The sequence below is a fragment of the Nipponia nippon genome, unplaced genomic scaffold, assembly GCF_047370975.1.
Source record: "Nipponia nippon isolate SJK-2023a ecotype South Korea unplaced genomic scaffold, ASM4737097v1 scaffold_12, whole genome shotgun sequence".
NCBI lineage: Eukaryota > Metazoa > Chordata > Aves > Pelecaniformes > Threskiornithidae > Nipponia > Nipponia nippon.
The window spans coordinates 23184061-23211495 of record NW_028262313.1 but is presented as its reverse complement, the minus strand read 5'-3'; the positions used below and the strand labels follow the sequence as shown (position 1 = coordinate 23211495).

General features: G+C 58.2%; 1 protein-coding gene across 1 annotated transcript in view; it reads right to left on the bottom strand.

Moving 5' to 3' along the window:
- The window catches only part of EFNB1 (ephrin B1), a 55754-nt gene that overhangs the window by 6873 nt on the left and 21446 nt on the right, over positions 1-27435 (bottom strand). Inside the window, exons 2-3 of the mRNA XM_087749218.1 lie at positions 17225-17502; positions 359-451 (exon numbers count right to left, since the gene is read on the bottom strand). Of these exons, the coding sequence (XP_087605344.1) occupies positions 359-451; positions 17225-17502 (371 nt within the window). The remainder of the gene's footprint in view (positions 1-358; positions 452-17224; positions 17503-27435) is intronic.

Here is a 27435-nt window from a genome sequence, read left to right as displayed (position 1 = left end):
GCGTGCCTGGCAAGTCACGGGGGCACGGTCCGTGCCAACCCCACCACCGGTGCACTCGCATAGCTCATGGGTCCCGCGCTGAGCTGGCTTCCCACCGGGACACCAACCACGAGGTTACCCAGAACAATTACTCCATTTTAAACGTAATGCACCAAACATGCACAAGTGTTGGCAAAAGAAAAAGGGGAGAAAAGAAGATCCTAAAAACGAAATTCTGCTGAACTAAGCCAGGAGGCCTGCTGGGCTCCGGGGAGCAGCCGGCCTGGCCTCAGTTTCCCCAGAACCCCCCCACCACAGCAGGACAGGGGCCCTGGGGGCATTTCGGGGACGGGAGGCCCCAGGGCACAGAAGGACTCACCCTGCCCCACTTTCATGACAATCTTCATGGAGCGCGTCTGGCAGACCCCTCCTTCCCGGTTCTCCAGGCCATCCAGCGTCCCATTGGAAGTGGCTGCAAGAGAAAAGAGGGAGCGTCAGGCAGGGGTCCGGGGAGCTGGATGGGCACTGCCGGGCAGGTCCCCGCTGTCCCCCGGCACCACGAGGGACCTGGCAGGAGCTCAGCACCTCCTGACACAAGGGCTCACTCCTGACCCCGCTGCTGCAGCCGCTTCTTCGTGCCCCAGTCCGGAGCCCACCGCAAGTGTTTAATATACCGAGGTCTCATTTTCTGCACCTTCAAACGATGTTTGCAGTGGTGAGGATGTGATCCCTCCAGCTTCCCCTCACTGCCACATCCACACAAGCGAGCCATTCTCCGTGCCTGCACCCTCCTCCCCCTTTAATTCCTGGATAATTTCCTTTGCTCCTTGGTGTATAATAGGAACACATGCATATGCACAGCTTAAATTATACATATATAATTACACACTGTGCCTCAGTAAAGAATGTAAACTCAGAGCCCCAATGGGGTTGAGTGGCTTTAATTGCAGGGCAGAAGTCAGTTAAATTCACATTAACTTTTTGCTTGAGCCGGCACAGATTTTTAAGCCTTTCGAGGGAGCGCAGGGAGCCGCACATCTCCCGCTGCCAGCAGGCAGGAACGGACCCCCACCCACGCGCCCGCCAGCCCTCTGCCGCGGCGGGGGCGGCTCGAGGCAGGGGGGACACGAGAGGGGAAAAACCCAAACCAGAGGATTACAGGGTTAAGCACCCAAATGGCAGATTCTGCTAAACAGACTCAAAAATCTGGCTTCTGACCCCAAAAGGGCCCTCGTCGCTGGCAGCAGCGAGCGCCTGGCGGGTGCTGTGCCAAGATGGGTGATGGGCTGGGTGGCTCTGGCACGCAGCTGGCTCTCCCCGGTGACCAGGGACCGTTCTCAGGGGGCACCTCCATCCGTCACAGCAAACACGGATCATCCCGGTGCTCCACCAAATCCGGGCACGGGGATTTATTCACCCAGGGAAGCAACAAAACCTGGGAGGAGCACAGCGACGGCGTACGGCACGAGCGGGGCTTAGGAAAGGTGATGCAATGGAGGCTCACGAAGCTACGGGGATAATTTTACAGAGACAAGGCAGTGAAGCCAAGCAGGATTCGGCCAGCACAGCGCAGCCAACACCTACCCCGAGCCTCAATGCCAAAACCCAGCCACGGGGTTTCAGGTTGCCTGTGCAGCCCGATTCCTGCCTCCACCCCGCAAAAGCTCGGGGTTGGGGGGGGCGGGTGATGGATGGTCGGTGGGGATGAAACCCTGAGACCCTGCTGGGTGTCAGCGAGGAGGTGATGGGAAGAGGCTGAGTTACGAAGCAAGGTTTTTCTTTTTCTTCTGAGCTCCCTTTCCAGCCACAGGACCCTCGGGTGCCTCAAGGAGGACGTGATGCTGGGCTACGCTGGAAAGCGAGCTTGGATCACGCTGGGATGCAAGCTCAAAGTCCGTCAGCTCCGTCCAAACGCCTCTGTGCAATCAAGGCTCTCGTGTGAAACACCAGCAAATGTTTTACTAATCAGAAAGTCGTTGGGCTGTTTGCTGAGTTATCGCCTCTCCCACGGCAGGGTTTTGCCTGCCAGCAGCTCCCTGGCCGGAGCCGTACATCCACGCATCTGGGATTTGCTGGCAGGCGTTTTGACAGGAGCACTGTCAGCACAAATCCTGATGCAAATGCCTGGGAAACCAGAGAAACACCTCCCTACAGTCTGCACGAGCTCTTCCCAACGTGAACTGGAGTCAGGGGCCTGAGCAAGAACTCCCCATAAAAACATCTCAGGGAGCTAACTCTGGCAGAAGGCACAGCAGCCCAGCTCTCCCAGGCCAGAGGCACTGGTTTTGGGATGAAATAAGTCGATATCTCCCAGCTGATGGCCCTGAAGCAGTTCCAGGAACAGCTTCCCAGCTTCCCAGCACCGTGCCATGGGTTGCTCCATCTCAAACAGACTTCACCCATTCATGCTGCAACACAGCGGGGTAGGGGAAAACAGAGCAGTCTGTAAAAACCAGCCTCTGCGAGACCTCATAAGGTCTTATTTATAAGGTAATAACCTAATTATATCAAAATGATCTACCGAGTAAGTATGGTTCGAGTGTGGGGAACTAGGAGGTCCTGCAAAGGCAGAGCACGCAGCAGTAACGGGAGACAGCAGTTCCTCCAAAATAACTATGGAGACGTTGCATTTGGATACGACAAAAACATTAAACATCCAAGCAGCACAGAGGAACGGCAGCTGGAGTCACAGGGACAGGCGAGGGGACGCAGCTGAGCATCCTCCCTCCCGCGCCGCACACGGGGCTTTGCTCGAGGAGCCTCTTCTTGTTCTGATCATAATAACGATGAGGGGAGAAAGTAGCTTTGAAAGGGAGCTGCATGAAAAAAAATGAAGCAGCTACTTGAGGGAACATAAAAAGAGACAGCTAAAAGGGTAAAAAGCTTGCAAAAACCATGGCGATGGTCTCCAGTACAGCCTCTTGAAACCAGGACACATGCTGCCACGCTCCACAGAGATCCAAAATCAGTGAAACCAAAGCAAAGCAAGATGCTCCACACAGCCAGCTGGGCTTCCAAAAGTCAAAATCCCATCCAAATGGCTAAAAGACTACAACTTCTGGCAGGTTTTATATGAACACGTAGGACAGACAGACGCGTTGCTGAGAAGCAGGTCCGGAGGCAGGCGGGGGGCCACAGCCCGGGGGTCCCCACCGACCCACGGGCAGGGGGCTGCGGCAGCGGCATGGCAGGCTCCTCCGCCAGGCTTCGCTGCAAAGCTCAGAGATGGAGAGCTGATCCTCCCACTGTTTCTTCCTTTCACAGCAGAAGATTTACCAGCAGAAGGCCACAGGATCAGGCCCGAGGCCGGCACCACTCCAGGGGAGACATGCGATCCGGGAGGCACCTGGCGAGCAGCGAGACAAAAGCCCAAAGCGTCTGTGATCCTTGCTGCTGCGCTCGTGGACGAGTGGCAGAGGCACCCCCGACCCTCCATGGCAGATGAAATTCAGCATCAATAAATGCACAGTAGCTCAGGGGAGAAGGTGGTTAAATACCAAGGCGTAACAGTGGGCTGCCGGGGGAGGCGAGAGGCAGCCCTGAGCCTGGGGAGAGGTGGGCGCAGGGGCAGAGCACGAGGCAGAGCTATAAAACGCCGGACGAAGACAGGCAGGGAGCTGCGGATACCCAGGGGAATAGGAAACGGCAGGTCTCAAACGACGGCCATATCTCCACACCGCATTTGCAACGTGCAGCTCCGTCGCATCAGCCAGGCTTGATCCGGCCAGCTCCAGCAACGCGGAGTGTATGGGAGCATTTTCCTGCCCCCCTTCCATTTTGGAGGGACTCACAGTTGGGCTGTAGGACCAGGAGAGCAAAAGCAGCCGCTGGACAGATGACTTCTACTCAGGCTTAAGGAAAAGGCAGCTCCCAGCCCAGAGAGCTATTAGATGCCTTTGCCTTAATGAAGCATTAAGCCTCAGGCTGCTGAGTGATGAGGATTTAACATTGATACCATTAACCATGTAATTGCTTGTCAATTTAGAAGAGATGCTCAGCCTGCATGGAAGCACAGGCAGGACCTCCGCTTGCTGGCACGACTCATCCCGGTCCCCGAGGACCAGCGAAATGATGAGTCCCAGCCCGGTGACACAGGCCAGCCAACGGGGACAGACACCTCTGCGGGGAGGAGAGCCCCAACAACAACCCCACGGTTCCACCCCCAGCAGCGAGCGGTGCCACGTGCTGTCCCCGGTGCCTCCGCACCGCCAGCACTCGGAGTGTCACCACAGCTTTTCTTCCTCCCCTAAAAATATTTCAAATGAGAATTTGAGTTTTGGCAGATGGGAGACTCTGGAAGTAATACCTGGCAGCAGATGAAGGCAAGGGTCTCTTAAATGGTCAGCTTTGGACAGAGCGAGACGTTTGGTTTCTCTTCTGGATTCCCTCTAGCAGGACTCCGTTATGATTTGGGCCCCAAAGCACAATTAATGTGCTGAGACTGTAGCGAATCCAAGTCTCTTTCCTTTTATTATTCTTAATTACTCTTCCATCTGTGCGCCACAGCCCTGCTCCAGACCCAGCCAGGCGCTGCGTGGACGCAGCCCGGCCGCCCGCCCCGTGATCCCCCCCTCGCCCCCAGACCTGGCTGAGACTCCCGTTTCCATAGCGCAGCCTTAGGCAGAGGCGGCAGCATCCCACCGGCACCGCCAGCACCCGGGCTTCGGGGTGTCCCCGCAGCTTGACCCCGATCCCGACGGAGCAGACGGGGCAATGGGAAGGCACTGACCAACCCTGCTGAGTGTAGGACAGCCTCAGATCAGCCACAGCTCAGTCAGGACACCCACAGCAGGCTGAAAGCCCCTCTTTGTGCAGGTGAAGATATGGGTGGCCCTGAAGACACGCCTCAGACATCTCCGGAGCGCTCTCTGTGCCAGCAGACCCTTGCGCGCATCTGCAAGCAGACTCTATTTAAAATAAAAATCTAGCTCATGCCACCTTCCCTCTCCACCAAGACTTTCAGGTTGTTCTAGGCACCCTCAGTACCGAGGTGCGGGTGTTACACTGGTAGAGCCGTTGCATTGGTAGGGGTGTCGCTGCACCAGCAGAGATGCTGCGCCGGTGCCCAGCCCCGTCACCGGTGCCTGGCTCTGTCGTCTCCCCGTCCCAGCTGGGGTTGGTGCCCCAGGGGAACCCGCAGAGCCGCTTCCAGGCCACCGAGCAGAGGCACCCGCCTGCTCCACTGCACTCAAAGGCCCTGGGGCTGCCCAGGGAGCACAGCTTGGTTGCAGCCCCTTCTCCTCCTCTCCACCTGAGCTGGGAGGCAGCAGGGGCATGCAGCCCCGCTGCACGCAGCCTACGCTCACCATATCACCGCTATTATTAATATTATTATTATTTTCTTCCTGGGCCATGCTGAGGGGAGGCGAACCCGCCGCCCCCTCCCCGCACACATCACCCCAAAGCCCTTTCCATCAGCTCTGGCGCATTGGCTGGGTCGGCTGCCAGAGCAAGGGCAGGGGCTGCACGGGGGGGGCCGAGCCCCACGCTGTCACGCTGCCAGCGAGGCCGGCAGCAGCCTTCCAGCCCAGAGGCAGCTGCACCGGGAAGGGGCCCTAAAGCCCCCGAAATGTGTGTGCAAGCCAGCCCAGCCCTGTCCCGTCCCTAAATGGCTGCAGGAGGTGCAAGGCTAGGGTTTCACACACCCTCCTGGCAGTGCAAGAGCTGCTCCAGCCTCCTAGTCTGCTATGGAAAGAAAAGAGCCGAGCAGCCTCGTCCCCCGGCACTGCTAACCCCGGGGGTGCCCCGGGGTGCAGGGGGCTGTCCCCTCCCCAGCTGTGCCACGGTGTCAGAGGGCGTTGCCGTGTCCATGCAGCTGGCCAGGACTGATGCCACGGTGCCAACTAGGACTCCTCTGTCCCCCACACCTACACTGGGCATGCAAGACTGACTGCGGGTCAGCCTGCAGACAGTCCCCATGGCCCGGGTCCCTTCTCCCTGGTGGGCACCAGGAGATGACCACCACAGGCAGGGATCCCCAGCCTGCCCGCCTGGCAGCTGCCACCGTCAGCTACTCCCTGTTACCCCAAAAAACCCTTCTGGCAGGAAAAAGTTCTGCTCAGGCTGCTCCATGCACGGCGGTGGCTGTTGCCACGGCGTGGGAAACACGCGGAGATCCTCAGAGGTGGGGACATCCACCACGACCTTCCCACCCTGCCCTGCCAGCTTCCAAAGCGCCCTAAGACCCAAACCTGAGTTTCACAAGCAACACCCTCCCTGTTCGCTGTCTGCTTCCTCCTCTTTGCTCCTCAGGCTTTACTGTCTCAGGGTCCTGCAAACACAAATAGCTCAGAAAAACATGGGTGTTTCCTAGAAAACAGCCCATCCCAGGGCTGCAGGAGCTGAGTTTTCGAAGCACTGAATGGCAAACCCTCCTCACGTCCCAGCAATCGGTTTGAGGTTCCCTCTGCCCACAGCGCGGCAACTCTTGGGGTCAGGGAAACGGCGCCGAAGGGATGCGGAGCTTGTGTCCTCCCCTCTGCCTCTGCAGGGGACGAACAGAGGCCCCGGCAGGTTACACCCACCGGCCCAGGGCTGACCACCGCCGGCTGCTGGAGAAGCAGCGGCGGGACCCAAACCAGCTGGGCCATGGCATGTCGAGGTTCGTGGCCAAAGCCTCCCACCGCCACCGCTTCATGTGCGGAGCCAGGCGTGGGCGCACAGTTTGCCTCCGCAGCTCCCTCCAGCCCGTGGCTCCGGTTTTGCTGACAGCCTCAACCCCCCGGAGCAGCTGGGAGCAGAGACGGCTCCCAGGGCTCAGCCAGCACGGCGGGAGCCGCAGCAGAGCAGCACGCTCCCAACCCACCTCCCGCGGGCGCAGCCGCACTGGCCCATCTGCCAGCGTACGCCCACACCGAGCAGGGCGCGGAGCTGGAGGGGCACACGGCAAACCCAGTTGCCAGCCAACAGAAAGGTCCCATTTATGCCCACGGTGTTTGCCGGGGATTTCAGCTCTCCAAAGTGTTACATCCTCCTGGGAAGCCCTGGAGCACCCGAATGAGGCTGGAGGGGAGGGGGATGCTAACGCTTGCCAACACCACACACCCAGCCCTGGAATTGCCTGACTAAATAAATAGATTTTATATATAAAACCACACGACTCTCCCTGCACCAGGGAGGGAAATGCCAGCCTCCCCACCACAACCTCGGACTGAGTCCTTCCGTCAAGGAGGAGCAAGCAGGTACTGCCAAGCGCTGGTGGGTCTCCAAGCAAGGCATGAGGAAACAACCTAACGGTGCTGACTCGGGCTGAACTGGCTATAGTAATCATTTTGTGTTGTTGCAAAACCCTACAAATTTCTGCTGTCGAAGGGAGAGCCTGCTGTGCTGCTCTGGTCCACTCCCGCCAGCCAGGGCCAAGGCGCAGCGGAGGAACCCGGGGCTTCACCTCCATCCTCCCCACACACACGGCAAGCGGGGGACGGCCGGGGTGACTGCAGAGGACGGAGCACTCGCTGCATGCCCGGGGGAACCCAGGCATCCCAGGCTGCGCTTCTTGCTCCAGCAAACACACCGCAATGTGAAAATCACCAGGTTCAAATACGTTTCTGGAAATAGGAATGGAAACGATTGCACTGGGTCTGGCTGGGATGAAGTTCACCTCCCAGCCAGGGTCAGCTCCCCACAAAGATAAATAAAAATGTTAAATTAGCCCCACCTCTTACAAAGAGCGGCAGCTACATTCACAAAGCACAGGTCCAGCAGCACCAGCCGGGTTAAGGGGGTAAGAAGGGAGGACACCACGCACCCACGCTCATCCTCACGTGCCACGGCACCGCTGCCAGACCTAACTGCTGGTTTGGGACCGTCTAGGGTGCTTTCCTGGGGTGAAGGGAGAACAACAGGCACACACTGAAGTATTGCATAGAAAAAGACACTTTAACATAAGTAATGCTTAAGTGAAAACCTAATTTCCCATTAAAACAGCTTTCTGATGGAAAAATTATAACCAGCCCTAATTAGCATCACACCTAAAAGTCACAGCTACATCTCAGGTAACCTCATCAAGGCCAGAAAGCACTTGTCGGTTGCAAGACCACTGCTTGCTTACTTGCTTGCAAGCCCTTTTGCACCAATGCTGCTGAGACATCCGCGTAGACGAGCTGTGCAAGCTCCCAACCTCCCTGTCCCGCGCCGGGAAGCCCGCGCGGCCTCGCTCCCTGCACAGCGCGGGGGGGACCAGGGTGCTAAATAAAGCCTTTGTCTTCAGGTCTATCCACCCCCTTCAAAAAAAGAGTGTCGGTGGAAGAGAAGGTTATTTGCACAGTCTCTGCGGTAGCCGCAAGCAGCTGGTTATAGGTCAGGAAAAAAGTGCCATGTAATTCTCCACCTGATGCTCTGCCAGAGTCCTTTGTGGGCCCCACTGGGAGCAGGAGAGGAGGAAAGCACTTATTGCGTTTTAACAGGGTGTAAATCTCTTCAGTTAGGTAGCAAAACATCTGCGAGACTGACTGAGAAAGCTGTAGTGAAGGGGATGGAGAGGGACTGGCAGGGGGACAGTGCCACCCCACCGCCGGCGAGGCCGATGCCAACGCGAGATGCTGCACGGAGGGATGCGGGCTACACCGTTGCTGCCTGGGTGCCGGGCAGGAGGCGGCTCAGAGAAAAATCAGAGTTATCAAGGACCGGAGAGGCTGATTCATGTGCAAATCTTCCACCTGGGAGAGCGTTAGGAGGCGCAGGGCAGTGGGGAGGGACAGGAGCTCAGGGTGCGCTGTGGGATAGCCGGGAAGAAAACCCACTGCAATTAAAGGTAAACTTTGCATAAGCATCAGGAATCTGCTGGCAGCAGTTTACGTTTGTGCAACTCCTGGTCCAGAGCAGCAAATAACCCCACGGCCAGGACAGGAGACGGCCCTGCTTCCATGGGGGGAGAAGTCGCTGCTGCCATGCACCCACCGGTGTGGCACCCACGCGGGGACTGGAGCCTGGCCCGCAGCAGGATCACCCTGGGCTCACAGCGCTGCATCCCACGGCAGCCGGAGCAGGAGCTCGCTGACACCTCTGCACAGCAGCACCCACGGCTCCCAGGGGAGCAAGCACGGCAGCACCCGCGCTGCCCCAGCAAGCGGCCACCGGCTGCAGAGCCGACATGTTGCCCTCGGGTCCCAGCAGGACCCAAGGAGGTGGTCTCAGCTCCAGGTCATCGGCACACAGACCTAATGGTCTCCAGCAACATCCCAAGTTACAGGATTTGGAGATTTCCAACAGAAGCTAAATAAGCCCCCAACGATCCAGACGAGGACTTGCCCACTTGCTGAGTGAAGGATGGAGGAAAGGGCCTCTCTGCCCTCCAAGTTAGGGCCGACCCCAGTGCAGAGGGGTGAGCAGCCGACCCCGCTGCTCCCCGCCATCCCGCCGCGGCCGGCTCTCAATTAGCTGTGTTAACACCCGCTCCGCGCTGCCAGGCGGGATCAAAGAGCACAGTCATTACACAGCAGCAGCAGAAAAATCATCATTCCCAGGGCAAAGAAACTTCAAATGGCGAGTAAAACCAATTCTCCCCAGAAAGGCAAGCTTTTAAAGGTGCCACATGCAATCCTGGGCAGCCCTCCCCAGCACAGCCAGCCTGGTCGAGAGGTGTTCAAAACACGGACCATAAGAAAGTAAAGAGATGGAAAAGGGCTGCACATCACAATTCATTAACGCCAAACCTGCTTGCACCCCGTACGTCTCATGGTCCGTGTGCAGCCATGCTTTTAGGAGCCTGCAGCGCGCTTTTGGTCTGACAGCCAGCACCCACCATCGCACGCCCCAGCACCCACCATCGCACGCCCCAGCACCCGTGGCCGCACCCACACGCCCCACGCGATCGCCCAGCAGCCCAGCTTGCAGCTGAAGCTACACCACACAGCCCTTCACACCAGTCCGAGCTGCGGTGGTGCCTGGAAGAAAGCAGGTACAGGAGCAGGAGAGTACAATGGGGATCCCAAAGGAAAAACCCGGGGAGAGGGTCTTGATGAAGAAGTGGTTATTTAAAAAAATATGCCAAGGAAGTAGTTGCCTGCACTTATCTACTGCACACCCTTCCCAGCCGCTCCTGTATGCTGGGATCTCTTTCAAGTCTTCATCAAGCTGAAGGCTTCTTCTGCCTTTCAAGTCTCTTACTGCAAATTTAGTCCAAAAGGAGCCAAGTTTTAATCTCTTCCCGTGTTGTGGAGGGAGCCTGTGGAGGTGACCATCACTGAAGAGCAGGGTCCACCATGGTCCGTGCCCCTGCAGCTCCAGAGGATTCCCTGGGGTCCCCGTGCCCCGCTGCTGCAGATGTGCCGGGGCAGCAGGGGCTGGAAGGGGAGGAGGAGGACGGGGCAGAGGCAGGGCCATGGCACGCACCACAAAGCCAAAGGGACCTCCACCACAGCTGCAAAGGGAGCGCCTTCGGGGGGGCCAGGCAGTCGCGCCGCCCCAGCAGCGTCAAGGGGCGCAGCGCAGGATCAAGCAGGCGATGCACGGGTGCCAGCTGGATGTCACCTCCTTGCTGCTATTGCCCAGGCTGCACGTCACCTCAGTTTTCAGGAGCACCAAGGAGTTAAATACGTTTCATTTTCTACTAAAGGGTCATGTCAGTGTTAAAGAGATGCTCTTGGAAATTGTTTCTCCTAGGGAAGAGCATCCTCGGATGCGGGCAGCCCGACTCCGCAGGCAGACACAACCTGGTGCCCGGCTCCCCGAGGCCATGCAAGAGCTGCGGGCAGCTGCCTGCCGGGTGCAGGCAGGGGCCAGGCTGCCCAGCAGCCAGAGAGTTAAGCGGGCACCAGCACCCCTGGCCGGGGTCTTTGTTGCAGGCAGGGCCCCCTCTCCCCAGCCCAGGAGCAGATCAAAGCCTGGGTATTTACCTCCTGGCTGGGTGCGGGACACTGGCCCTTTCTGATAGGGCTTTTCATCCCTATTAGGGCTGTGAAAGGCTGAGCTATGAGATCAGCTGCCAGGGGCTGTCCGGGGACAGCGCTGAGCCGAAAAGGTCAGGAGGGAGGAGGAGAAGAGAAAAGAGGCAGAGGCTTAAGGGACAGGGCTCAACAAAATCGCATTTACTGTGGTCACGGTCTTCAGACAAGCCTCCAAGACAAGGAACCGCGTGTTGTCCAAGGGCCATTATTTGGGTTTGACATGTCCAGCGCCTGGGCTTTGAAGTTGGGAGTGGGACACCGTTAGAGACCCGTTTGTCTCCGGCGCAAGGCCGCCGGCTCCCACGCAGCCTCTCCCGCCGGGAGAGGGTCTCATCCACCCTCTGCCACCAGCTCCCAGCAGGATGGGGATGGAGGAGGAAAGCCAGCTCCCAAAACCAGATGGTTATGCCACCAGGACGGCTTTGCTTCGCCCAGGCTTTCCACGTCGCTGCACGTATGTCGCAAGCTGGTGGGACGAGGACAGCCCCGGCCCATTTGGGTGAAGAATGAGGAAGCCAGTTAATTGGGTTTTTATCAGCAGAAGTTCATAGCTCTCATCACGGCATCAAACGGCACTTTTGCTTTCAACTCATCTTCACCAAACAAGTTGTGGGACGGAAGATGAGGAGCACATGAAAGTGGCCACATTTAAATGCAATCAGCAAAGAAAACCAGCAAAGAGCTGGCGGGGTGACAAACCGCCTGGGGGGCTGGGCCCGGCACCCCCGGCACGGCACCCGTCGGAGATGGGCGGCCAGCGCGGCACTCGCCGGGGCAGAAGGAACCAGGGAGGAAATTATTAAGTACCAAGGGCTGCAGAAAGGAGTTCATCGGCTCCACAGACGCTCTCACACATGCTGGCACGGGCTGAAGGCTTCCCAAACCAGCGGCAGCTATTTCGGAAGCTGGAGGAGTACAGCCAGAAAAGCAAGTATGGCAACGTGTCCCAGAAAAAAGAAGGAAGGATGATTCTGGCAGTTGGCAGTATATAGGTGACCCCCTTCTCCACGCTGAAGCACAAGCTATGGAAAAATGCTGATGCAGAAAGGCCCGGGGACGAAGCCCACATCACAGAGGCAGCCATGGTTTACAAAAAATAATTCTTGCCAGGTTAAGTCTAATTGCATCTAAAAACAGAAACGCAAGACAAGGGGTTTAAAGGAACACTCAGGGTAATATATCTGGTCTCACTGAATCCTGCTGCCAAAAAGCATTAGATTGGATTACGAACATTATTACATCAAAAATGGATTGAAGAGCTTAAAGACTAACAATAAACAGCAAATGTATTAGATTTATGGGGCAAATATCTACTGGGGCCTCGCTTTCACTTTAGCATTTTCATCAAACGAGGTCTCCTTGCCTTAAACAGGCTCACAGGAGAGGTGGGACACCGTGGCCGTGCCCAGGGACCTGGCAGAAGGATAGGCAAGATCGCAAGATGGGCAAGATCCCACCTGGAAAAACACCATGGCGCTGGTTGGACAAGGCGCTGCCCATCACCTCTGCAAACAGCTGCCTGCAGAGCAGCGAAAGGCTGAGTGAAGCTTTGCTGGGGGGTCTTCGCTCTCCCGCACCCCATCAAACGCAGAGAGGGCTGCCGGGACCACCACCACCGTGTCCAAGGACGAAGCAAGCGCTGGGCTGAAGAACAGGTCACCCGCGGCAGCTCCCTGCCAGGGCCCGGTGGCACCAGCAGCAGGGAGGGCACTGCCGAGCCACATCCAGGGCTCCTGCGTGGCGGGGGAGCCGCGCCGGGAGCTCCTCCTCACACCGCCCCGCTGCCAGGACATCGGGATTAATGCGTCTCTATCTAGGCACCTCATTACCAGAGATAGTAAAACTGGAGCGAGTTCAAAGAGTAGCAGCAAACGCAATTAAGAGCTGGAGTGAGTTAGGAGGGGAGGTGGAGAGAGCCGAACCTGCACGGCTGGCCAAGCGGGGGGGGCCGGAGCTGCCCACGAGCACCCCAGGAGCACAGGGAGGGGGAGGTCCCACCTGAGTGGGACACGGACAGCCAAGGAAGCAGAGAAAATCATCAGAAATTGGTAAAAACCCAGGCTGAGGAGAAACATTGGCATGGTCAGGCTCCCAGACCTGGGGCAGATGACCCACCGGCGTGAGGCAAGACCCCCATCCCACCTCTAGAACGGCACCTTCACAAAGCAGTCCTGTTTTCATCTTCCTATAGCCTTTTGCTCCCGATAGCCCAAAAAGCAATCGGAGGGATTAATTTTAAGCACTTGGACACATTCTTCCCTCCTGTTTCAGCCATTCACAAGCAACCAGCTTCTCTACCAGCTCAGCAGGGACGACGGGAGGAGTAACCACATGCCTGCTAATGAGCCAGAAGCACCTTCTGCCTTGATGAGGATGGTGTGAATGATCCAAACCTCACCGCTGGTCCGGGGAACGGAGGTAGCACTCACCCCTGCGCACAGGTCTGCAAGTACAAGCTACCCTGGAGTCCCCATCCACCTTTCCAGCAAAGCCCAAGGCTTTGTGCTTGGCCGAGGAACCCCCAAAAGGACTTTCTTTTTGGGCAAAAAGCAAGAATTCATTCCTGTTGGACCTCACCTTCCTACCTCCCACGCGGCACAGCAGGAGGAACCGCCCGGGAGAGCCACCACCGCGTGCTTCCCTCCGTCTGCCCGCAGCGTACCATGCTTTTGCAGGGAGGGGACAGGACGCCGGGGACAGGAGACTCCCACCCAGACACCAAAGGCAGGCAGGGAGGCAGCCACAGGAGACCAAGGACAGGAGAAACCACGGGCTGCCCTGAGCCCAAAGAGCAAAACACCCAGTTCCCAAATCCCCAGCCTCCCTGCTCTCTCGGGGCCCTGTCCTGGGGACGGTGCCCCGTGTCCCGCTGCAGCCCCACGTCCTCCACCAAGCCGCTTCTGCAGCGTGGACCTGCAGGCAGGAGCTGCTGAATCTTGTTCTTTATGAAAAGATTTAGCAAGAGGCATCAGCCCCGGGAGAAAAGATGCTTTTAATGAAAGCCTGGGGCTGGTGCGGAGGGGCTCGGTGCAAGGCTTCGGAGAGGATGGGTAGACGTTATGTTTGCTTTCAAAAGCCTTTTTCATTGCTAAGCCGAGGGCTGGGGCCGTGTCCCTCTGTGATAAAAGTGGCCCTAAACGAGGCTTGGCATATCCAAGGCAAGGGGGGAGCAGCCCTGAATGCGGGGGGACCCCGGGAAGGCCCCTGGCTCCGGCGGGGAGGTTTTCCAGCCGCCTGGGGAAGGCAGGGGCCAAGCGGCACACGTCCCGCTGCCGCCCCGCTCCCGGGGCTTCAGCATCGCTTCCCCCGGCTTAGGGCCGACGGCAAATGAAAAGGAAGAAAAAAACCTTTTGTGTGTCAAGGCAAAGCTTGGGCAGAGGGGGGGGAAGGAGAAAAAAAAAAAGGGAAGGAAAAAAAAAAAAAAAGACAACACGTGGGTGGTCTGCTCAGGAGACTTTTGACTTTGTTTTTTTGGCTATTTTATTTCTTGGCAGAAAGAGCTCCTGGGGCTGCTCGGCAGAGGGTACGGCCAGATCACAGGAGCATCCTCGGCCCACCCAGGGGCCAAAGTTCAGCTGGCAGCGGCCGCTCGCTCCCAGCGCCGAGGGGGCTCGCTTCAAAGCGCAGAGGAGTCAAGAGAAATTAAAGTCAGAAATGGTCCAAGGAGGGGGCAGAGGGCACTGCCAGCCCCCTGAGGAGAGAGGGGGACCCTAGAGGGATCCTCTGAGCACTCCGCTCACTGCATCCCTATTCCAGCCCTACACAGCTCCGAGGTGCTGCAACGGGAGACTGGGAAATAGAGGATCAATAGGATTTTATGGCTGTCTCGTGGGAGATCCCCCCCCGCCTTGGGATGAAAGGATTGCATTACAAATATAGAAAAAAATTCTAGATATGGGAGAAGATTCCCATTGCTGGTAGCAGAATTGTATAAAAAAAAGATTGAGCAAAAATGCAGTGAGTTTAAAAGCCTCAGCCAAACCTCCGACGGGATGCACAGCCGGGATTTTGCAAGCTGCGCCGCGCCGGCTTTGCCGTCGGAGCTGCAGCAAGCCGGAGCGATGGTGACCCAGGTGTGCTGGCAGCGTTGGAGGGGAGCTGGCATCAGCTCAAAGCCACGGGGGCCTTCGGGGAGCCGCGTTTGTACTCGGCAGCACACCATCGGCCGCTTGTGAAAATGCCACTGAAAGCTACGGGCGGTTGATTTAACTTAAGCAAGAGCTTTCGTGTGAAATGCAAAGCAGCTCCTTAAAACTTGTGCAATTCAGAGCCTGGTAAATCCTCTGCCTGCCCTGCCTGCACCTTCCTGCCAGACTGCATTGCAATGCAAGGGATCCCCGCGTTTCTCCTCCCCGGCGCTTCGTTAGGCTCCTGAGCTCATTCTGGGGAACATATTTATCTTTGGGGGCTATCTGCAGCCCGAGGGTCCCAGGGGACGTAGCAGCAGGGCGCGAGGCAGGACCCCGCTTTCAGCCCTCGTTAGCTTGATGACCGTGCCGCTGCTTGAACTTGACCCCGAGCACAGAGGAGCCACTGACCGAGTGCTTCAAGATGTTGGGCCGACATACAAAAGGCAGCCTCATGGCTGTGCATTTAGCCCCTCTTTCCCCCTCTTTGCCCACTGCAGGGAAAGCTTGCTGTTGAATTAAGCCTTGCATCAGCTGAGGGACAGCAGAAGGGCTGACCTTTGGGGTCCCACAGCCACCAGGCTGGTGCCAGCCCTGGTTACTCATGGTAAGGGAGATGGGAGCCTGCAGGGGACCTGTGCCAGTGCTTTTGGCATCCCCAGCCCATCCCTGGGGTGCCTGGGCTCACAGCCAGGGTCACCTGCACCCCCGACGGCTGCAAAGCTGGTGACTCCACCTGTGCCCCCCAAGCGACACCGACACCGGACAGACGGTCCCAGAACCGGCCAGTGAGGGTGACAGCCTCCCTCGGGAGAGACCGGCCCTGCCAAACGGTGACGCAGCCCTGGGCAGCCCGCGGTCTCTGCCAGCACCACGGCCGTGCCGAGCAGGCTGAGCGGGTTGTTGCGCCAGGTCCTCCCAGCCATCACCCCTCCTATGGCCGCGTGGTGCCGGGCATGGATGACCAGAAACCCCTGTGAGCCCCTTTGCGCCCAGCTGCAAGGCAAGGGTGGGCTCAGGGCTGACCTGCTGGAGCCCATCCCGGTTGTTTTCTCAGCACCAAGTTTACTCAAATTATTCTGCAGCAAAATGACAGCCAGCTCCAGCCCCAGGGAGGGCTCGCTGGGGAAATCCAGGCTGGCAGCATCACCACAGCACCGCGCTACAGCAGAGCACCTCCTGTCCCCAGCTGCCTGCAACATCCTCGCCACCCCCTCTGAGGGCAAAGATTTCAGGCTAAAAATACATTGTTTATTGACTGGAAAGCACCAGCTCCCAGGGCTCGGCGCTCGCCTACCACATGGGCAGCTGACCTCTGCACCGGGCCGCTCGCCGGCGAGCCCGTGGCACGTGACGGCGAGGGGAGAGATGAGCCGCGTGGCCACCGTGCCCTTTGCCGGCTGCTCCGCTGCGGGTTCGCACGCAATGCACCAAGGCAGGCAGAAACAGCGAGGCTGAGGAGAGGCTGAGCAGAGCAAGAGCGAGCTGGCAGGCATCGCCGAGCCCAGCACCGCCAGAACGGCTGCCGAAGGAGGGCCAAGCCCCCCAGAGACCACCCTCCATCCACACCAGAGCCGGCACAGGCAGACACATCCCTCTGCAATGGTCCCCTGCACGCACTGACCACGGGCTCTGAGAAAATTCAGCCCTCGTTCCCTCTCCCCTCCATAAAACCATGCTATACCGAGAAACAACGTCAACAAGCCAGTATACAGAATTTTACAGCCATTTAGACCACGGCAAGCACTGGGCACAACCGGCGGCTTCCCACTGCTGGGGCTGCTCTTGGAGGCAGCACCCAGAGAGGAGGACGAGCACCTCCTCAGTCACCATTCCTCCCGATCCCAGCTGCCTCACCGGGAGCTCCCCAGAGCAAAGCCCTACAAGAAATGCCCTGCAACACCTCCAGCCTCAGAGAAAGATGGCAGCAAAATTAAGCTCCGGTGCTTCAGACACGTGCTGCCCCTCCGTGCCAGGGCAGACCCCAGCTGGGGGACACGCTCCTGCCGCAGGCAGGGGACACAAGGCACAGCACAGCAGCCAGATGCAGGCCGGTGACCCGCTTGGCCAGTGACACATTCCTCCCCCTTCTCCCATCCAGCGGGAAATATTTTCCATCCATGTCAGCTCTTTGCACCAGCCAAGTCGTGAACAAGCGCCTGGCGACACTCTCCAGGCCCCCGCGGCCCCTCTGAGCCGGGGACAGCGGCGAGGAAGAGGAGGGCGACTCACATGTGATGAAGTAATCCTGCTGCCGCTTGAACTCCAGGCCCATGTAGTTGGGGCTGAACTCCTGAAACTTGATGGTGAAGCGGATCTCCTGCTCGGGCCGGTTGCACGTCACCAGCACGTTGGGGTCCATGACGGTGCTGCAGGCATCTGCCTGGTCCTTCTTCACCAGGTACAGCTTGTAGTACTCGTAAGGCTTGGACGGCTCCGCCTTGGGGCAGATAATGTCCAGTTTATCCCCAATCTCCGGGTAGATGACCAGCCCCTTCCCAGTCATGAACCTGGAAGAGAGGAGGGCGAGAGGTTAGCCACGCACTTGAGCGCAGGCAGCGGGGGCCACGCCAGCCCGTCCCACCCCATCCAGAGCCCCACTTTCACACAATTTATTTCATGCTTAATCTCTGCTGCTTTCTCTCCACAAGATGTTTTTTGACACCAAAATAAAGTTCTCCTCTTCCTACACCATCACTGCACGTGCAAGGAGCCGGCGCAGGCTCCCACCAACAAAACCAGGGGCTCGCTTGGTCCAGTCCCACTCCCCAGCCCTCCTGCCGCGACGAGGGCGAGCACGCTTCCCAAACCCAAGCCTGGCACCGAAAAGGGAACGGAGTCTTCCCACAAAGGGCTGGCGAGCAGGCGGGCTGGAGACGTCGCGGCTCTGCCCGACGGCCAGGCAAGGAGCTTCCTGCAGGGACAGGCGATAATTAGGCATGAGGAGAAGTCCTGACAATGGGGCGCGGGGAGGGATCCCTTCCACGCCCCGGCTCCCCGACTCCCCGAGGAATTCCTGTCCTTAAATGGAAGGGAGGGAAGCATCCTGCAGGACAACTTCTACCAAGCCAGGCTCAACGGCGTGCCCAGGAGCGTGGGAGGACCGGATGGAGAGGAGCACGGAGGGAGGAAAGCTATTTGGGGCTGGAAGGCAGGGCATTCCAAAGGGAAGGAAGGCAATATGCTGATAATTAGCATTCGGATTTCACTATTGTGGAGCAATACTCTGATTTTTTTTTTTCAGCATGAAGTAGACGATTAGGGCAACAAGGAGGGAAGCAGCAGAGCATCTACTTTGATGTAGGCAACGTAATGCGTTCTTGATAGAAGATAAGGTGGGAATGGATGTTCCTGCAAAGTCATCTCTGCTGCAACTCCCTCGTGTAATTTGGGCATGGCAAAAACCAAAGCGTGTGCTTCGGCAGGCTGCACGTCCGCGGCTTTCCCTTCTGCTCCCGCGCGCGGCCGGTCCCTGCCCCATCCCACCCCAGCAGTGGGACGGGGCCATGAGGACACTCCTCCCCCCAGCCAGCCGCACTGGCTGAGGCTGCAGGCACCAAAGGAAGATCAAACACACAAGACCAACCTGCTCCGTGGCTCTGGTACAAGTCTTAGCAAGAAGCCACGGAGCTGAAAGCAGCGCCCGAGCAGACCAGGCTCCAGGCCTCTGGCTGCGGGAGCCCTGGCAGATCCGCACACCGACCGACCGGGCTGGGAGGAGGCAGGCGGGGCCCGAGCCCATGCACACCCCGATGCCCTTGGCAAGGGCTCTGGAGCTCGGTGCCAGCTGTAGCAGCGGGAGGGACAGCCAGGACAGACAGACATCAGCTGCACCTCTCCACCAGCTCGCTGGGTTGGAAGGGGCAGCCCTGGCGCCCACCCTCACCCAGCCGCAGGAGCTGGCGAGGCACAGGGACAGCGGGCACCATCCCCTTCACCCACACTGCTCCCATTGTGGGAGCTTAATTCAGGCAGGTTATCTGCCCCATCCTCCCTGCCAGGTCGCGGCTCTGCCTCCACCACGCCGGCTCCTGAAGCAGCACCACAGCCACAGGGCATCAGGCACAGGGGGACAGTCGGGATCATCCCAACCCCAGCACCACTGGTACGGCGGCTGCGCCTTTGCCATGCAAGCTTGGGGGAAACAATTAAGTTTTGTGAAAGTCATGACTTCTGGAGGCCAGCGATGCAGCAGCCTCACAAACGAGCAGAAAACTTAACCCCTAAGCGGCCTGTGCAGGACGCAACAACAACAGGTGGTGGGAGAACGCCTGCACCGCCGCTGCCACGGCGGAGCCCGGCTCCATCCCCGGCGCTGCCGGCAGGTGAGCTGCGCTCTGCCTGAACGCTACCAAGTAGGTCAGCTGGCCCCCGGCCAGCACGCCACTTCCAAAGCCTTGGGAGCGATAAAGGCTTCCCCCACCCACGGCCGGAGCCCTGATGCAATCCCGGGAGCCGGTAGCAGGAGATGCAAAGGAGCCCCTGCCCCTCCCTCCCCTCGCTCACCTCCCCACCCCGCGCCAGGCCGCAGACATGCAGCGCAAGTGAACACTTGCACGCTCGCTCACGGGTTCCCACCCCGAGAGGCAGCTGGATCCCACACTCGTTTCTCCAAGGCCGGGCTGAGTCAGAGGCTTTCTGGCACAGGACTCCCAAGTGACTCAAATTCCCTCCTCCAGCCTCTGCCAGCTCCCTCCTGCCCAGAAGATGCCGAACAGGAAGCCACAAACAAGTCAAGCAGATGTCTTGCAACGTCGGAGCAGGAGGAGAAGGCTCCTATCCATCCCCCATCTCCATACCAGGAGGACCTATCACACCTCCTCGGCCAAAGCCTTGGCCAACACCTGCAAACCGACCGGCCCACGCGACACCAGCCTGCGCTGACGGCAGGGCTGTCTGGGCTCAGGGCAAGTTGATTTTTAACCAGGGGAGAGGCCATAAAGCAATCAAGGGAGCCGAGAACATCCCAGCACCACATCCTGCTGGCACTTCCTCATCCTAGAAAATTCAGAAAGAAGGCCTATGCTTTTGGGATAAAATTAGGAGCTCTATTTCTTCCACGAACACTCAGTCTCACCTTCAGAAGCACGCAGCTTCTGCCTGGGAATTAGCTCAGGAACACGTCCCAGATCTCCTACACGAACATCGAGCAAGACAGAGCCACCAGCAAAGCAGGCGGCACCTCCCCGCGGCGCTGCGCGTGGGGTTTGGGGGTGCTGCCTCCGACTGCTGCTCCCCGCCAGCCGCGCTCCTGCCCGCGCACACACGTTTTGCCCTTTGCCCTCCAATTTCCCCCATTTTTTCTCCTCCATTTCCCCCTCCGTGTCCTCCCTCTCTTCTCTAAAAGCAGGGCCGTTTCCCAGCCGAGAGGCCGGGAAGCACAAGCGGTGATGAGAAACCCCTGAAGTGTAACACCTCTCTCATTGCTCTCTGAGCTCTTAACCACGCATTGAGACTTTTTTTCCCCCAAAATACGTTGTTCTGTCACAAGCAATGGCTTGCGACGACTGTCCTAGGGAAGACTGACAACGGTTCCCATCATGCGAGAGACCAGTTCTCCACGAAATTCTCCTTTAAAATACAGAAGGTGAAAAGCAACATTTGTCACAAGAAGAGCAGAGAAAAAAGCGTCCAAAAATCGTCGCAAGTTGCCCGTACGCAGTCTTACGGCAAGTTCTAGGTATGAGAAATTCTACTTCAGAATGAGCGTTGAAGGCAAAAAAGAATTACACTCTTGACTTGTCTTTACAAGGACACATCTTCAAATTGATCTTAAGTGGGAAGAATGAACAGATCTCCTTCTAAATTAATAGAGAAATTCATTGTGCCCTCGGAGCACATGCTGTATCCTCCATACAGCACAGTTTGATTTCCCTGTTTTAAGGTGGGGAGGGAAAAAAAGAAAAATCAAAATTCAACGCAAGCTTAACGCTCAAACTGAGATTGACACCTGCATAAGAACGTGCTCTGGGACACGGCCCCGGACACCCACACTGTTAGACAGCTTGAATTTGGGTCCAGCAGAGCAGCAGGGCACCGAGAGGGAGGACGGCTGCTGCTTAAAGCCATAACCTCCCCGAAGCCCAGGTTCCGACCCCGCTCCTGGGACACGAGCAGACCCCTGCCCACGATCTGCCCCGGCAAGCCCCTTGCAACGGGACGGGGACGACAGACCCACCACCAGTGCCCCACCAGCGAGTGCCCAATGCTTTGGGGCTAATCCTGCACAGCACGTGCAGGAGCCCTGCCGTGGAAGCCCAGGAGCAGGCACTCAGCACCCCAACCACCGGCAGGGTCCCTTCACGCATGCACCTTCCCCCCCGACCGCCCTCCTCCACCTCTCCCACCACTTGGGAGGAGGATGGCAGCTCAGCTCACAGATAACATCTCAGCATCCCTTCTCCTGGTGTCAAAGGTGGTGGGAAAGATTAACTACAGCCATTAAAGTAAAAAAAAAAAAAAGAACTTTTTGCTGGTGCTGCAAACTGCACCCAGCTGAGCAGAGCGTGCCAGGCAGGGAGCGCTGGCCTCCGCTCCGGTTATCGGCAGCTTTACCATTTAAAGCCCTTCAAGGTGATTTTTGGGTGGCACCTGTGGCTGCCCACCCGCAGAGCCGTGCCGGCCGCTGGGGAGCATCCCCGGCCAGGCGTCCCCGCCGCCGCACCCCTGGCCCCCAGCTCCCGGCCCTGCAGGTTCCTTGGGAGCGATCAGGTGGCCGCCTCCAATTTCCTCATTGTTTCAGGAGGTGTTTTCTGATGGGAAAGGTGAAAAGGGTATTTGTGAGCCTTGTAAACCGATTCCTCCGAGTTGGGTAAACAAGGGGAGCTCTGTTGGCAGCGGGATGCCGGGATGCGGGAGCAGAGAGATGGGATTAAAGAGCAGCCTCTCTCCTGCCCCAAGCTGGGGGGGCCACTGGCGGGGACCCCCAACCCTCTGCAGACTGGGCAGCCTCCCCTTCACCAGCACAGAGGGCTCAGGGCTCCAAAAAGCTCCAGTGGGACCTGATGGAGTAACCTGAGAGCTACAAGCAGGACCTGCTGGAAGGGCGATGGGCTCAGGCAGTGCCGGGTGTCAGAGGTGGCCACCCTGGTATCATGGGGACGGTTTGCTGGGAGTGGAAGAGGAATGGGGTGACAAGAGACGATAATCCCTCAAGATATGCAGCGGGGCTGCCCAGGGTCCAGGGACGGATTGCAGCCCTTGCGTCCCTAGGCTGTGCCTAGGCAGGAGCTGAAGCCACACCGCGGCACCGGCGTGTTCCCCGGCTGAGCACAGACGGCCCCTGTGGTGCCGGCTGCCCCTTCGGCTCAACCCCGACATGGCCGGGCACAGACCCACCCGACGGCTCCGTGCACCAAGGATGACCGGGAACCCTGGGGCACCCACAGGCAGAGAGACACTGTCCTGCCACCGGCAGCCGCGAAGCTCACACCTTGGCTTCCAGGAGGAGCAGCCGCATGGGAGGGTGGTGGTGGGGCTCCCGGCAAACCGCCTGCCAGATCACAAGCCCATGGCTTCCCGGGCTGGCCCATGGGATACTGGCCATGCCGAGCAGCTCCGGCAGCACCGGGTTCCTGCAACCGGCAGACCCCAAAGGGGACCTGCTCCATCCCACTGCTCCTAGAGGCTCAACAAGCCCAGGAACATGGGGTAAGAAGGAAAACCATGCACGTTTCGTTGGAGCAAGCTCAGGACACATGTTGGGCACGGTATCTCCCTCCTCCACACACACACAGACCACGCAGGCTCCTCCGCGCGGGCATGCACAGGCTAGCAGACTGGGTCACAGTTAAACGTGGACGAGCTACCACGTTCACAGCAATAGCTGCAAACACAAGTGGCCTGCAGATACGTATCCAGCACCTTTACAAACATGCTAGCAGTCCTTCAGCTCTTCTTTAGGGAGAACATGACCGGTAAATTGCTTGAAAATGTAATTTTTTAAGAGAACGGGTTGCAATACTTTCCAACCACCTCTCTCCCCCAGAGCCCAGGCACTCCATGCACCATGTGAACTACAAAAACTTTGGGGCAGCATCACCTTTCCCCATGTCCAAGAAACACAATGCACCTCACCTTATTTCAGGCTTTGAAAACAGAACAACATTTAACAACAATCTCCTCCTTGGAGAAGATGCTCTAAAGCATTCATGCTGACATACATACAAGATGACACATGCTAAATGCCGTTTGCTTCAAAGAAATCCAAAAATAACCGGCTCTTACAAGGAGGACATCTACTTCTGGCAGCGAAGGCCGCAGGACGGCGGCCGATGCCCTGCAGAGCGAGGCGCTGCGAGAGGAGGGCAGCGATGACCGAGGCGCATACGGCGTTTTCTGGTATGCAGGAGCTGCGCGTTTTCCCGGTGCCTGGGCAGCTGAAGGCCACGTTGGCACAGCTCTCCATACCAACACGGCATGCGGGTCCTTCCAGCAGGATTGCAGCTCACACCAGCTGGGAACCACCTCAGAAAAGGGACGGGAAACGGCTCTCCAAGCTAAAGAGATCCAGTAAAAAAGCCAAAACTCTGTCTACAAACTGGGTGTGTTCTCCTGGAAAACACTCTGAAACCTGCGAGAGCTTCACCGTGCCCAACTGCACGCAAAATTAAACACCTGCCTCTCTCTGCCTCATTCTTACTCGCTTTTCTGGGACACAGCACCGCCGTTTCGCAGCAGCTGCCCAGGCACAGGGGACTCTGTCTGCCCAAGACACTCAGCAACCGGCTAGAAGAAATCAGTCCTGACCCCGGAGGAGTCCCCCAGACCCCCCCGATGGCACAGAGCCAGGCCACACTCCGGCCATCGGAGGGTCCCTCCACAGCCCACGCTCCGGCCATCGCTCCAAAGCTGCTCCAGTGACACGCAGCCACCTCTGTGTTTGCCAAAACCTGTATTTCCACCAAGCAAGGGGCATCAAGGAGTTGGTAGCAAACACTGGGACCATCACAGCGGTACCTTCATAGCACCGCTGCTGTGGCTGAAGTCAAAGAGCATCGTCAGAGCAAACCACCCATGGTCAACCACACGGTCCCCCGTGAGCCTGAACCGAGAGCCTCAGACATCCCGTTTCACGGGGACGGGGCAGGTTTTCCCGGCGATATCCCAGGGAGGGCTGGGCTGCCCGCAGACACTGGCATGTCAGTGGGGTCCCCAGCCAACGCCGCGGGCCACCGCAGCCCACCACCCAGCTCACTTCACCTCTCGAGAGCCCAGGACACCTAAAACACAGGAACTGCATACTTAACCCAACGGCCCACCCCATCCCAGTACATCATCCCAGTACACCAGCAGCATCCACAGCCCTTTCCCAGAGTGGTGCGGGCACCCGAAGGCACAGGACCTTTTCTCCTTTTCGACCCCTGTTAAATTCTTGGAAGCAAAGATATCCCGCGGAAGAAAGTTAATTACAACTTGAATAAAAAGGTTCCCCACTCTCCTCTGCCTCCCATCTCTATCTGTCACCTTCTCGCTTGTTCAGTCGAGTTATTTGTCACCATGAGAGAGGGTAAATAGGAGCACGCGAATCCCCACGCTTTTAGATCCCACTTCTTTTATGTGCTCTTCTATTATTAGTCTCCTTTAAAAAGAGCCTTCGATCTTTTTTTCCCCCCTGCTAATCTATGTATGATTATTTTCATTGCCCTTCTGCAGACCTCTTCTATTTCTGCTGCATCCTTCTGGAGCCGAGGTGGTCAGCACAGAACCCAGCAATTTCAGGTAACTCTGAAAACAGCCTCCTATCTCCTTCACTCCTTTGGCCTCCGCTGCTCAAAGAGCTATTTTTCAGCTATTCACAATGGCACCTTCCAGCCCCCCCAGCTCCTCGCCATCCCCAGGCAGGGGGAACCGCCTCCGCCGAGCCCCCGCAGCAGCCCCACGGGGCCACCCCATCCTGTCCCCCTCCCAGAGGCACTCTAGGGCCCTTTTTCCACATCTCGGGTTTAATGAGGCCCATTCAACCCTCCCAAAGACAAAAGGCCCTTCTCGTTTCCAAACGGATTTACACGACGCATCAGTGAGGCATAAACGGGTCACCATGGCAACCCGCACCCCGACCCCCCCTGCACGGGGATGCCATTTTCTAACTCCGCTGCTCCCCAAAACCCCCCTGGTGCTTTACTACCAGCTGTAAGGCTCGGCACAGGCTGGTAAAAACACCCACCCCACCCAAAAGCGACCCCCTCCAGTTGCCAGGGGTGCCATTTTTTGAGATTAAGTTAAAAGATGCTCGAGCCGGTGCCTCCCTTGGCGCAGGCACCCCGGTAAGCTCTGCACCGTGACCGACTCCAGGTCAAGCCGGGGTTCAAATTAAGCGGAAGGCAAAGAAACACCAGCTGCAGGGGGGAAATGAAACCAAAATACCCCTCTTTGCCCAGAAAGAGGCTCGATGCTCAAGACGGCGCAGGCGAGTCCATGCTCGAGTGCCAGCCCCAGCCCCGACTCGGCTCCCCGCATCTCTCCGCAGGGAAGCTGGTGGCTTTGGCGATGCCAGGAGGCCACTCCAACGCTTCACAGACAGCGTTAGCAACCATAAGCCTCGTATTCAAAGCCTCGGACCGTAACTCTCCCTAACCAGCTTCCATCACCGAAGGCCAAGCGAGCACCTTGCATACCCAGCGCGGAGCTGCCTGCCCCGGCTGGGAAGCCCGAGAGATCCCATCGCGCCTCTTTGAGCTTTGTTCACAAGTTGCTGCTGTAACTCCGAAGACCAAGCTCTTACAAAAAGCAGAAGGGGACGGCCCAGTTGTACCTGATTAGCAAATGGAGAAAGACCAGAGAGAACCTCTTTTACCATGAAAACACACACAACTGCTGTGTCTTTCTGCAACGGGAAGCAAGGAGGAGGACCAAGGTTCTGCAAACCTGCAGCTTGGAGAAGGGTCTGGTCTCCAGCGCAGACCTCTTCTCCTAGGGGAGAAGGAATCCAGAGCAACACCGGGCAAGGGCTGACTCAAAACTTCACCCGCTCCCACCGCCCAGCAAGTTTCCACTAGCGGAGGGGCTCTTCAGCCAAAAAAGCCACCCGCCAAGCAGCGATGCAGTCCCTCCGTACAGATTCTGCTTTTACTGTCCCCGCACCAGATGCCACAGCAGGGGATGCCCAGGCGAGGGATGACTAGCAGAGGTCACCAGGGAACGAGGATGACCCCCACAGGTCTGCTCTGCCCTCCGCGCTGGTTTTCCTGCCACCAAGCTCAGGAGTCCGCTCTGCTCCCGAGTGGACCAGGTGGTTCCAGCAGCAGTTACACCGAGGTTATCACCGAACAAGAAGAAACCAAGCAGAAGAGGGCTCCAGCCATCAAGGACACTGCAGAAAACGGGTCAGCAGCCAGGCTTCAGGCAAGCAGGCACGGGTGCCGCCGTGTGCCGGCCACACCTTGGTGCCCATGGCCAGTGGCTGCCACCACAGCCGGCGACATCCCCGGCCCCAAGGCCGCCGGCGGCCAGGGCCAGCCCCGGTGACTCAGAGCCCTCCTGCGCCACGGCAGGGCTGCGGGAAGGGCTTTCTCCCCGAACTGTCCAGGTAATTAGAGCATGGCAAAGGTACGTGCCGCCGGAGAGCATCCGAGCCCCGCATTCCCCAACACCCCCAAAGACCGCGGCCAATGGAGAACCCACGGCGCTGAAGCATCCAGCCCGGGGAGAAAGCTCTGCCGTCCCCTCCTGCGGCAGGGACCTGCAGGTCCGCATTTCCAGCCACCTCTCCTCCCGCCCCATCCCAACCATGGCCTGTCGGCAGCCCACAAACACCCGGCACAGGTTGGGTGGCTTCAGGCTTCGTCCCGCCGAGGCCAGAGCATGCACCAGCGATAGCGGAGCCACTGCAGAAACAAGCGGGGCTCACCGGAGGCGGGTTCCCGTGCCAGCCCTCGAGCTGCTCAGTGCCCCCCTGCTCGCTTTGCTACACCCCCTCACTCAGGATGGGGATCTCGGAGCTTTAACTGCCTCCCGCAGCACCCTGCCCGGGTGCTCGCTGCCTCCCCTGCGGCTGGAGATGTGCATGAGCGGTGGGGGCCAACGGGGACCCCCAGCCCGCCGCTGGGCCGGGGCCGAGCACTGCCAAAGGGAAGCACCCACGAAAAGGTGAATGTTTTCTTTTGTCCCCTCGGGGGCTCGGCCAGGATGCCTCCCAGTGCTCGTCCACCACTTAAGGGGATGGCTGCCAACCACCCCAACACCCCGAGGAGGAGGAAGAGGAGGAGGAAGGCTCACAGCCCTTGCAGGAGCCAGGCACTGATGTGAGCAGCCATGTGCTTCTCCATCTTTCCACCTCCGTGCAGCACCCTGTGCATTCAGACATTGCACCCAAACCATGCAAACAAACAATATTAATCCAAACCCTGCAACGGGGGTTAAAAAAATAAAAAAAAGAGTTGGTAATTGAGGGAGTTTGGAGGAGATTTAATTGGGGCCAGACCACTGGCACAGGCGGCTGCTGC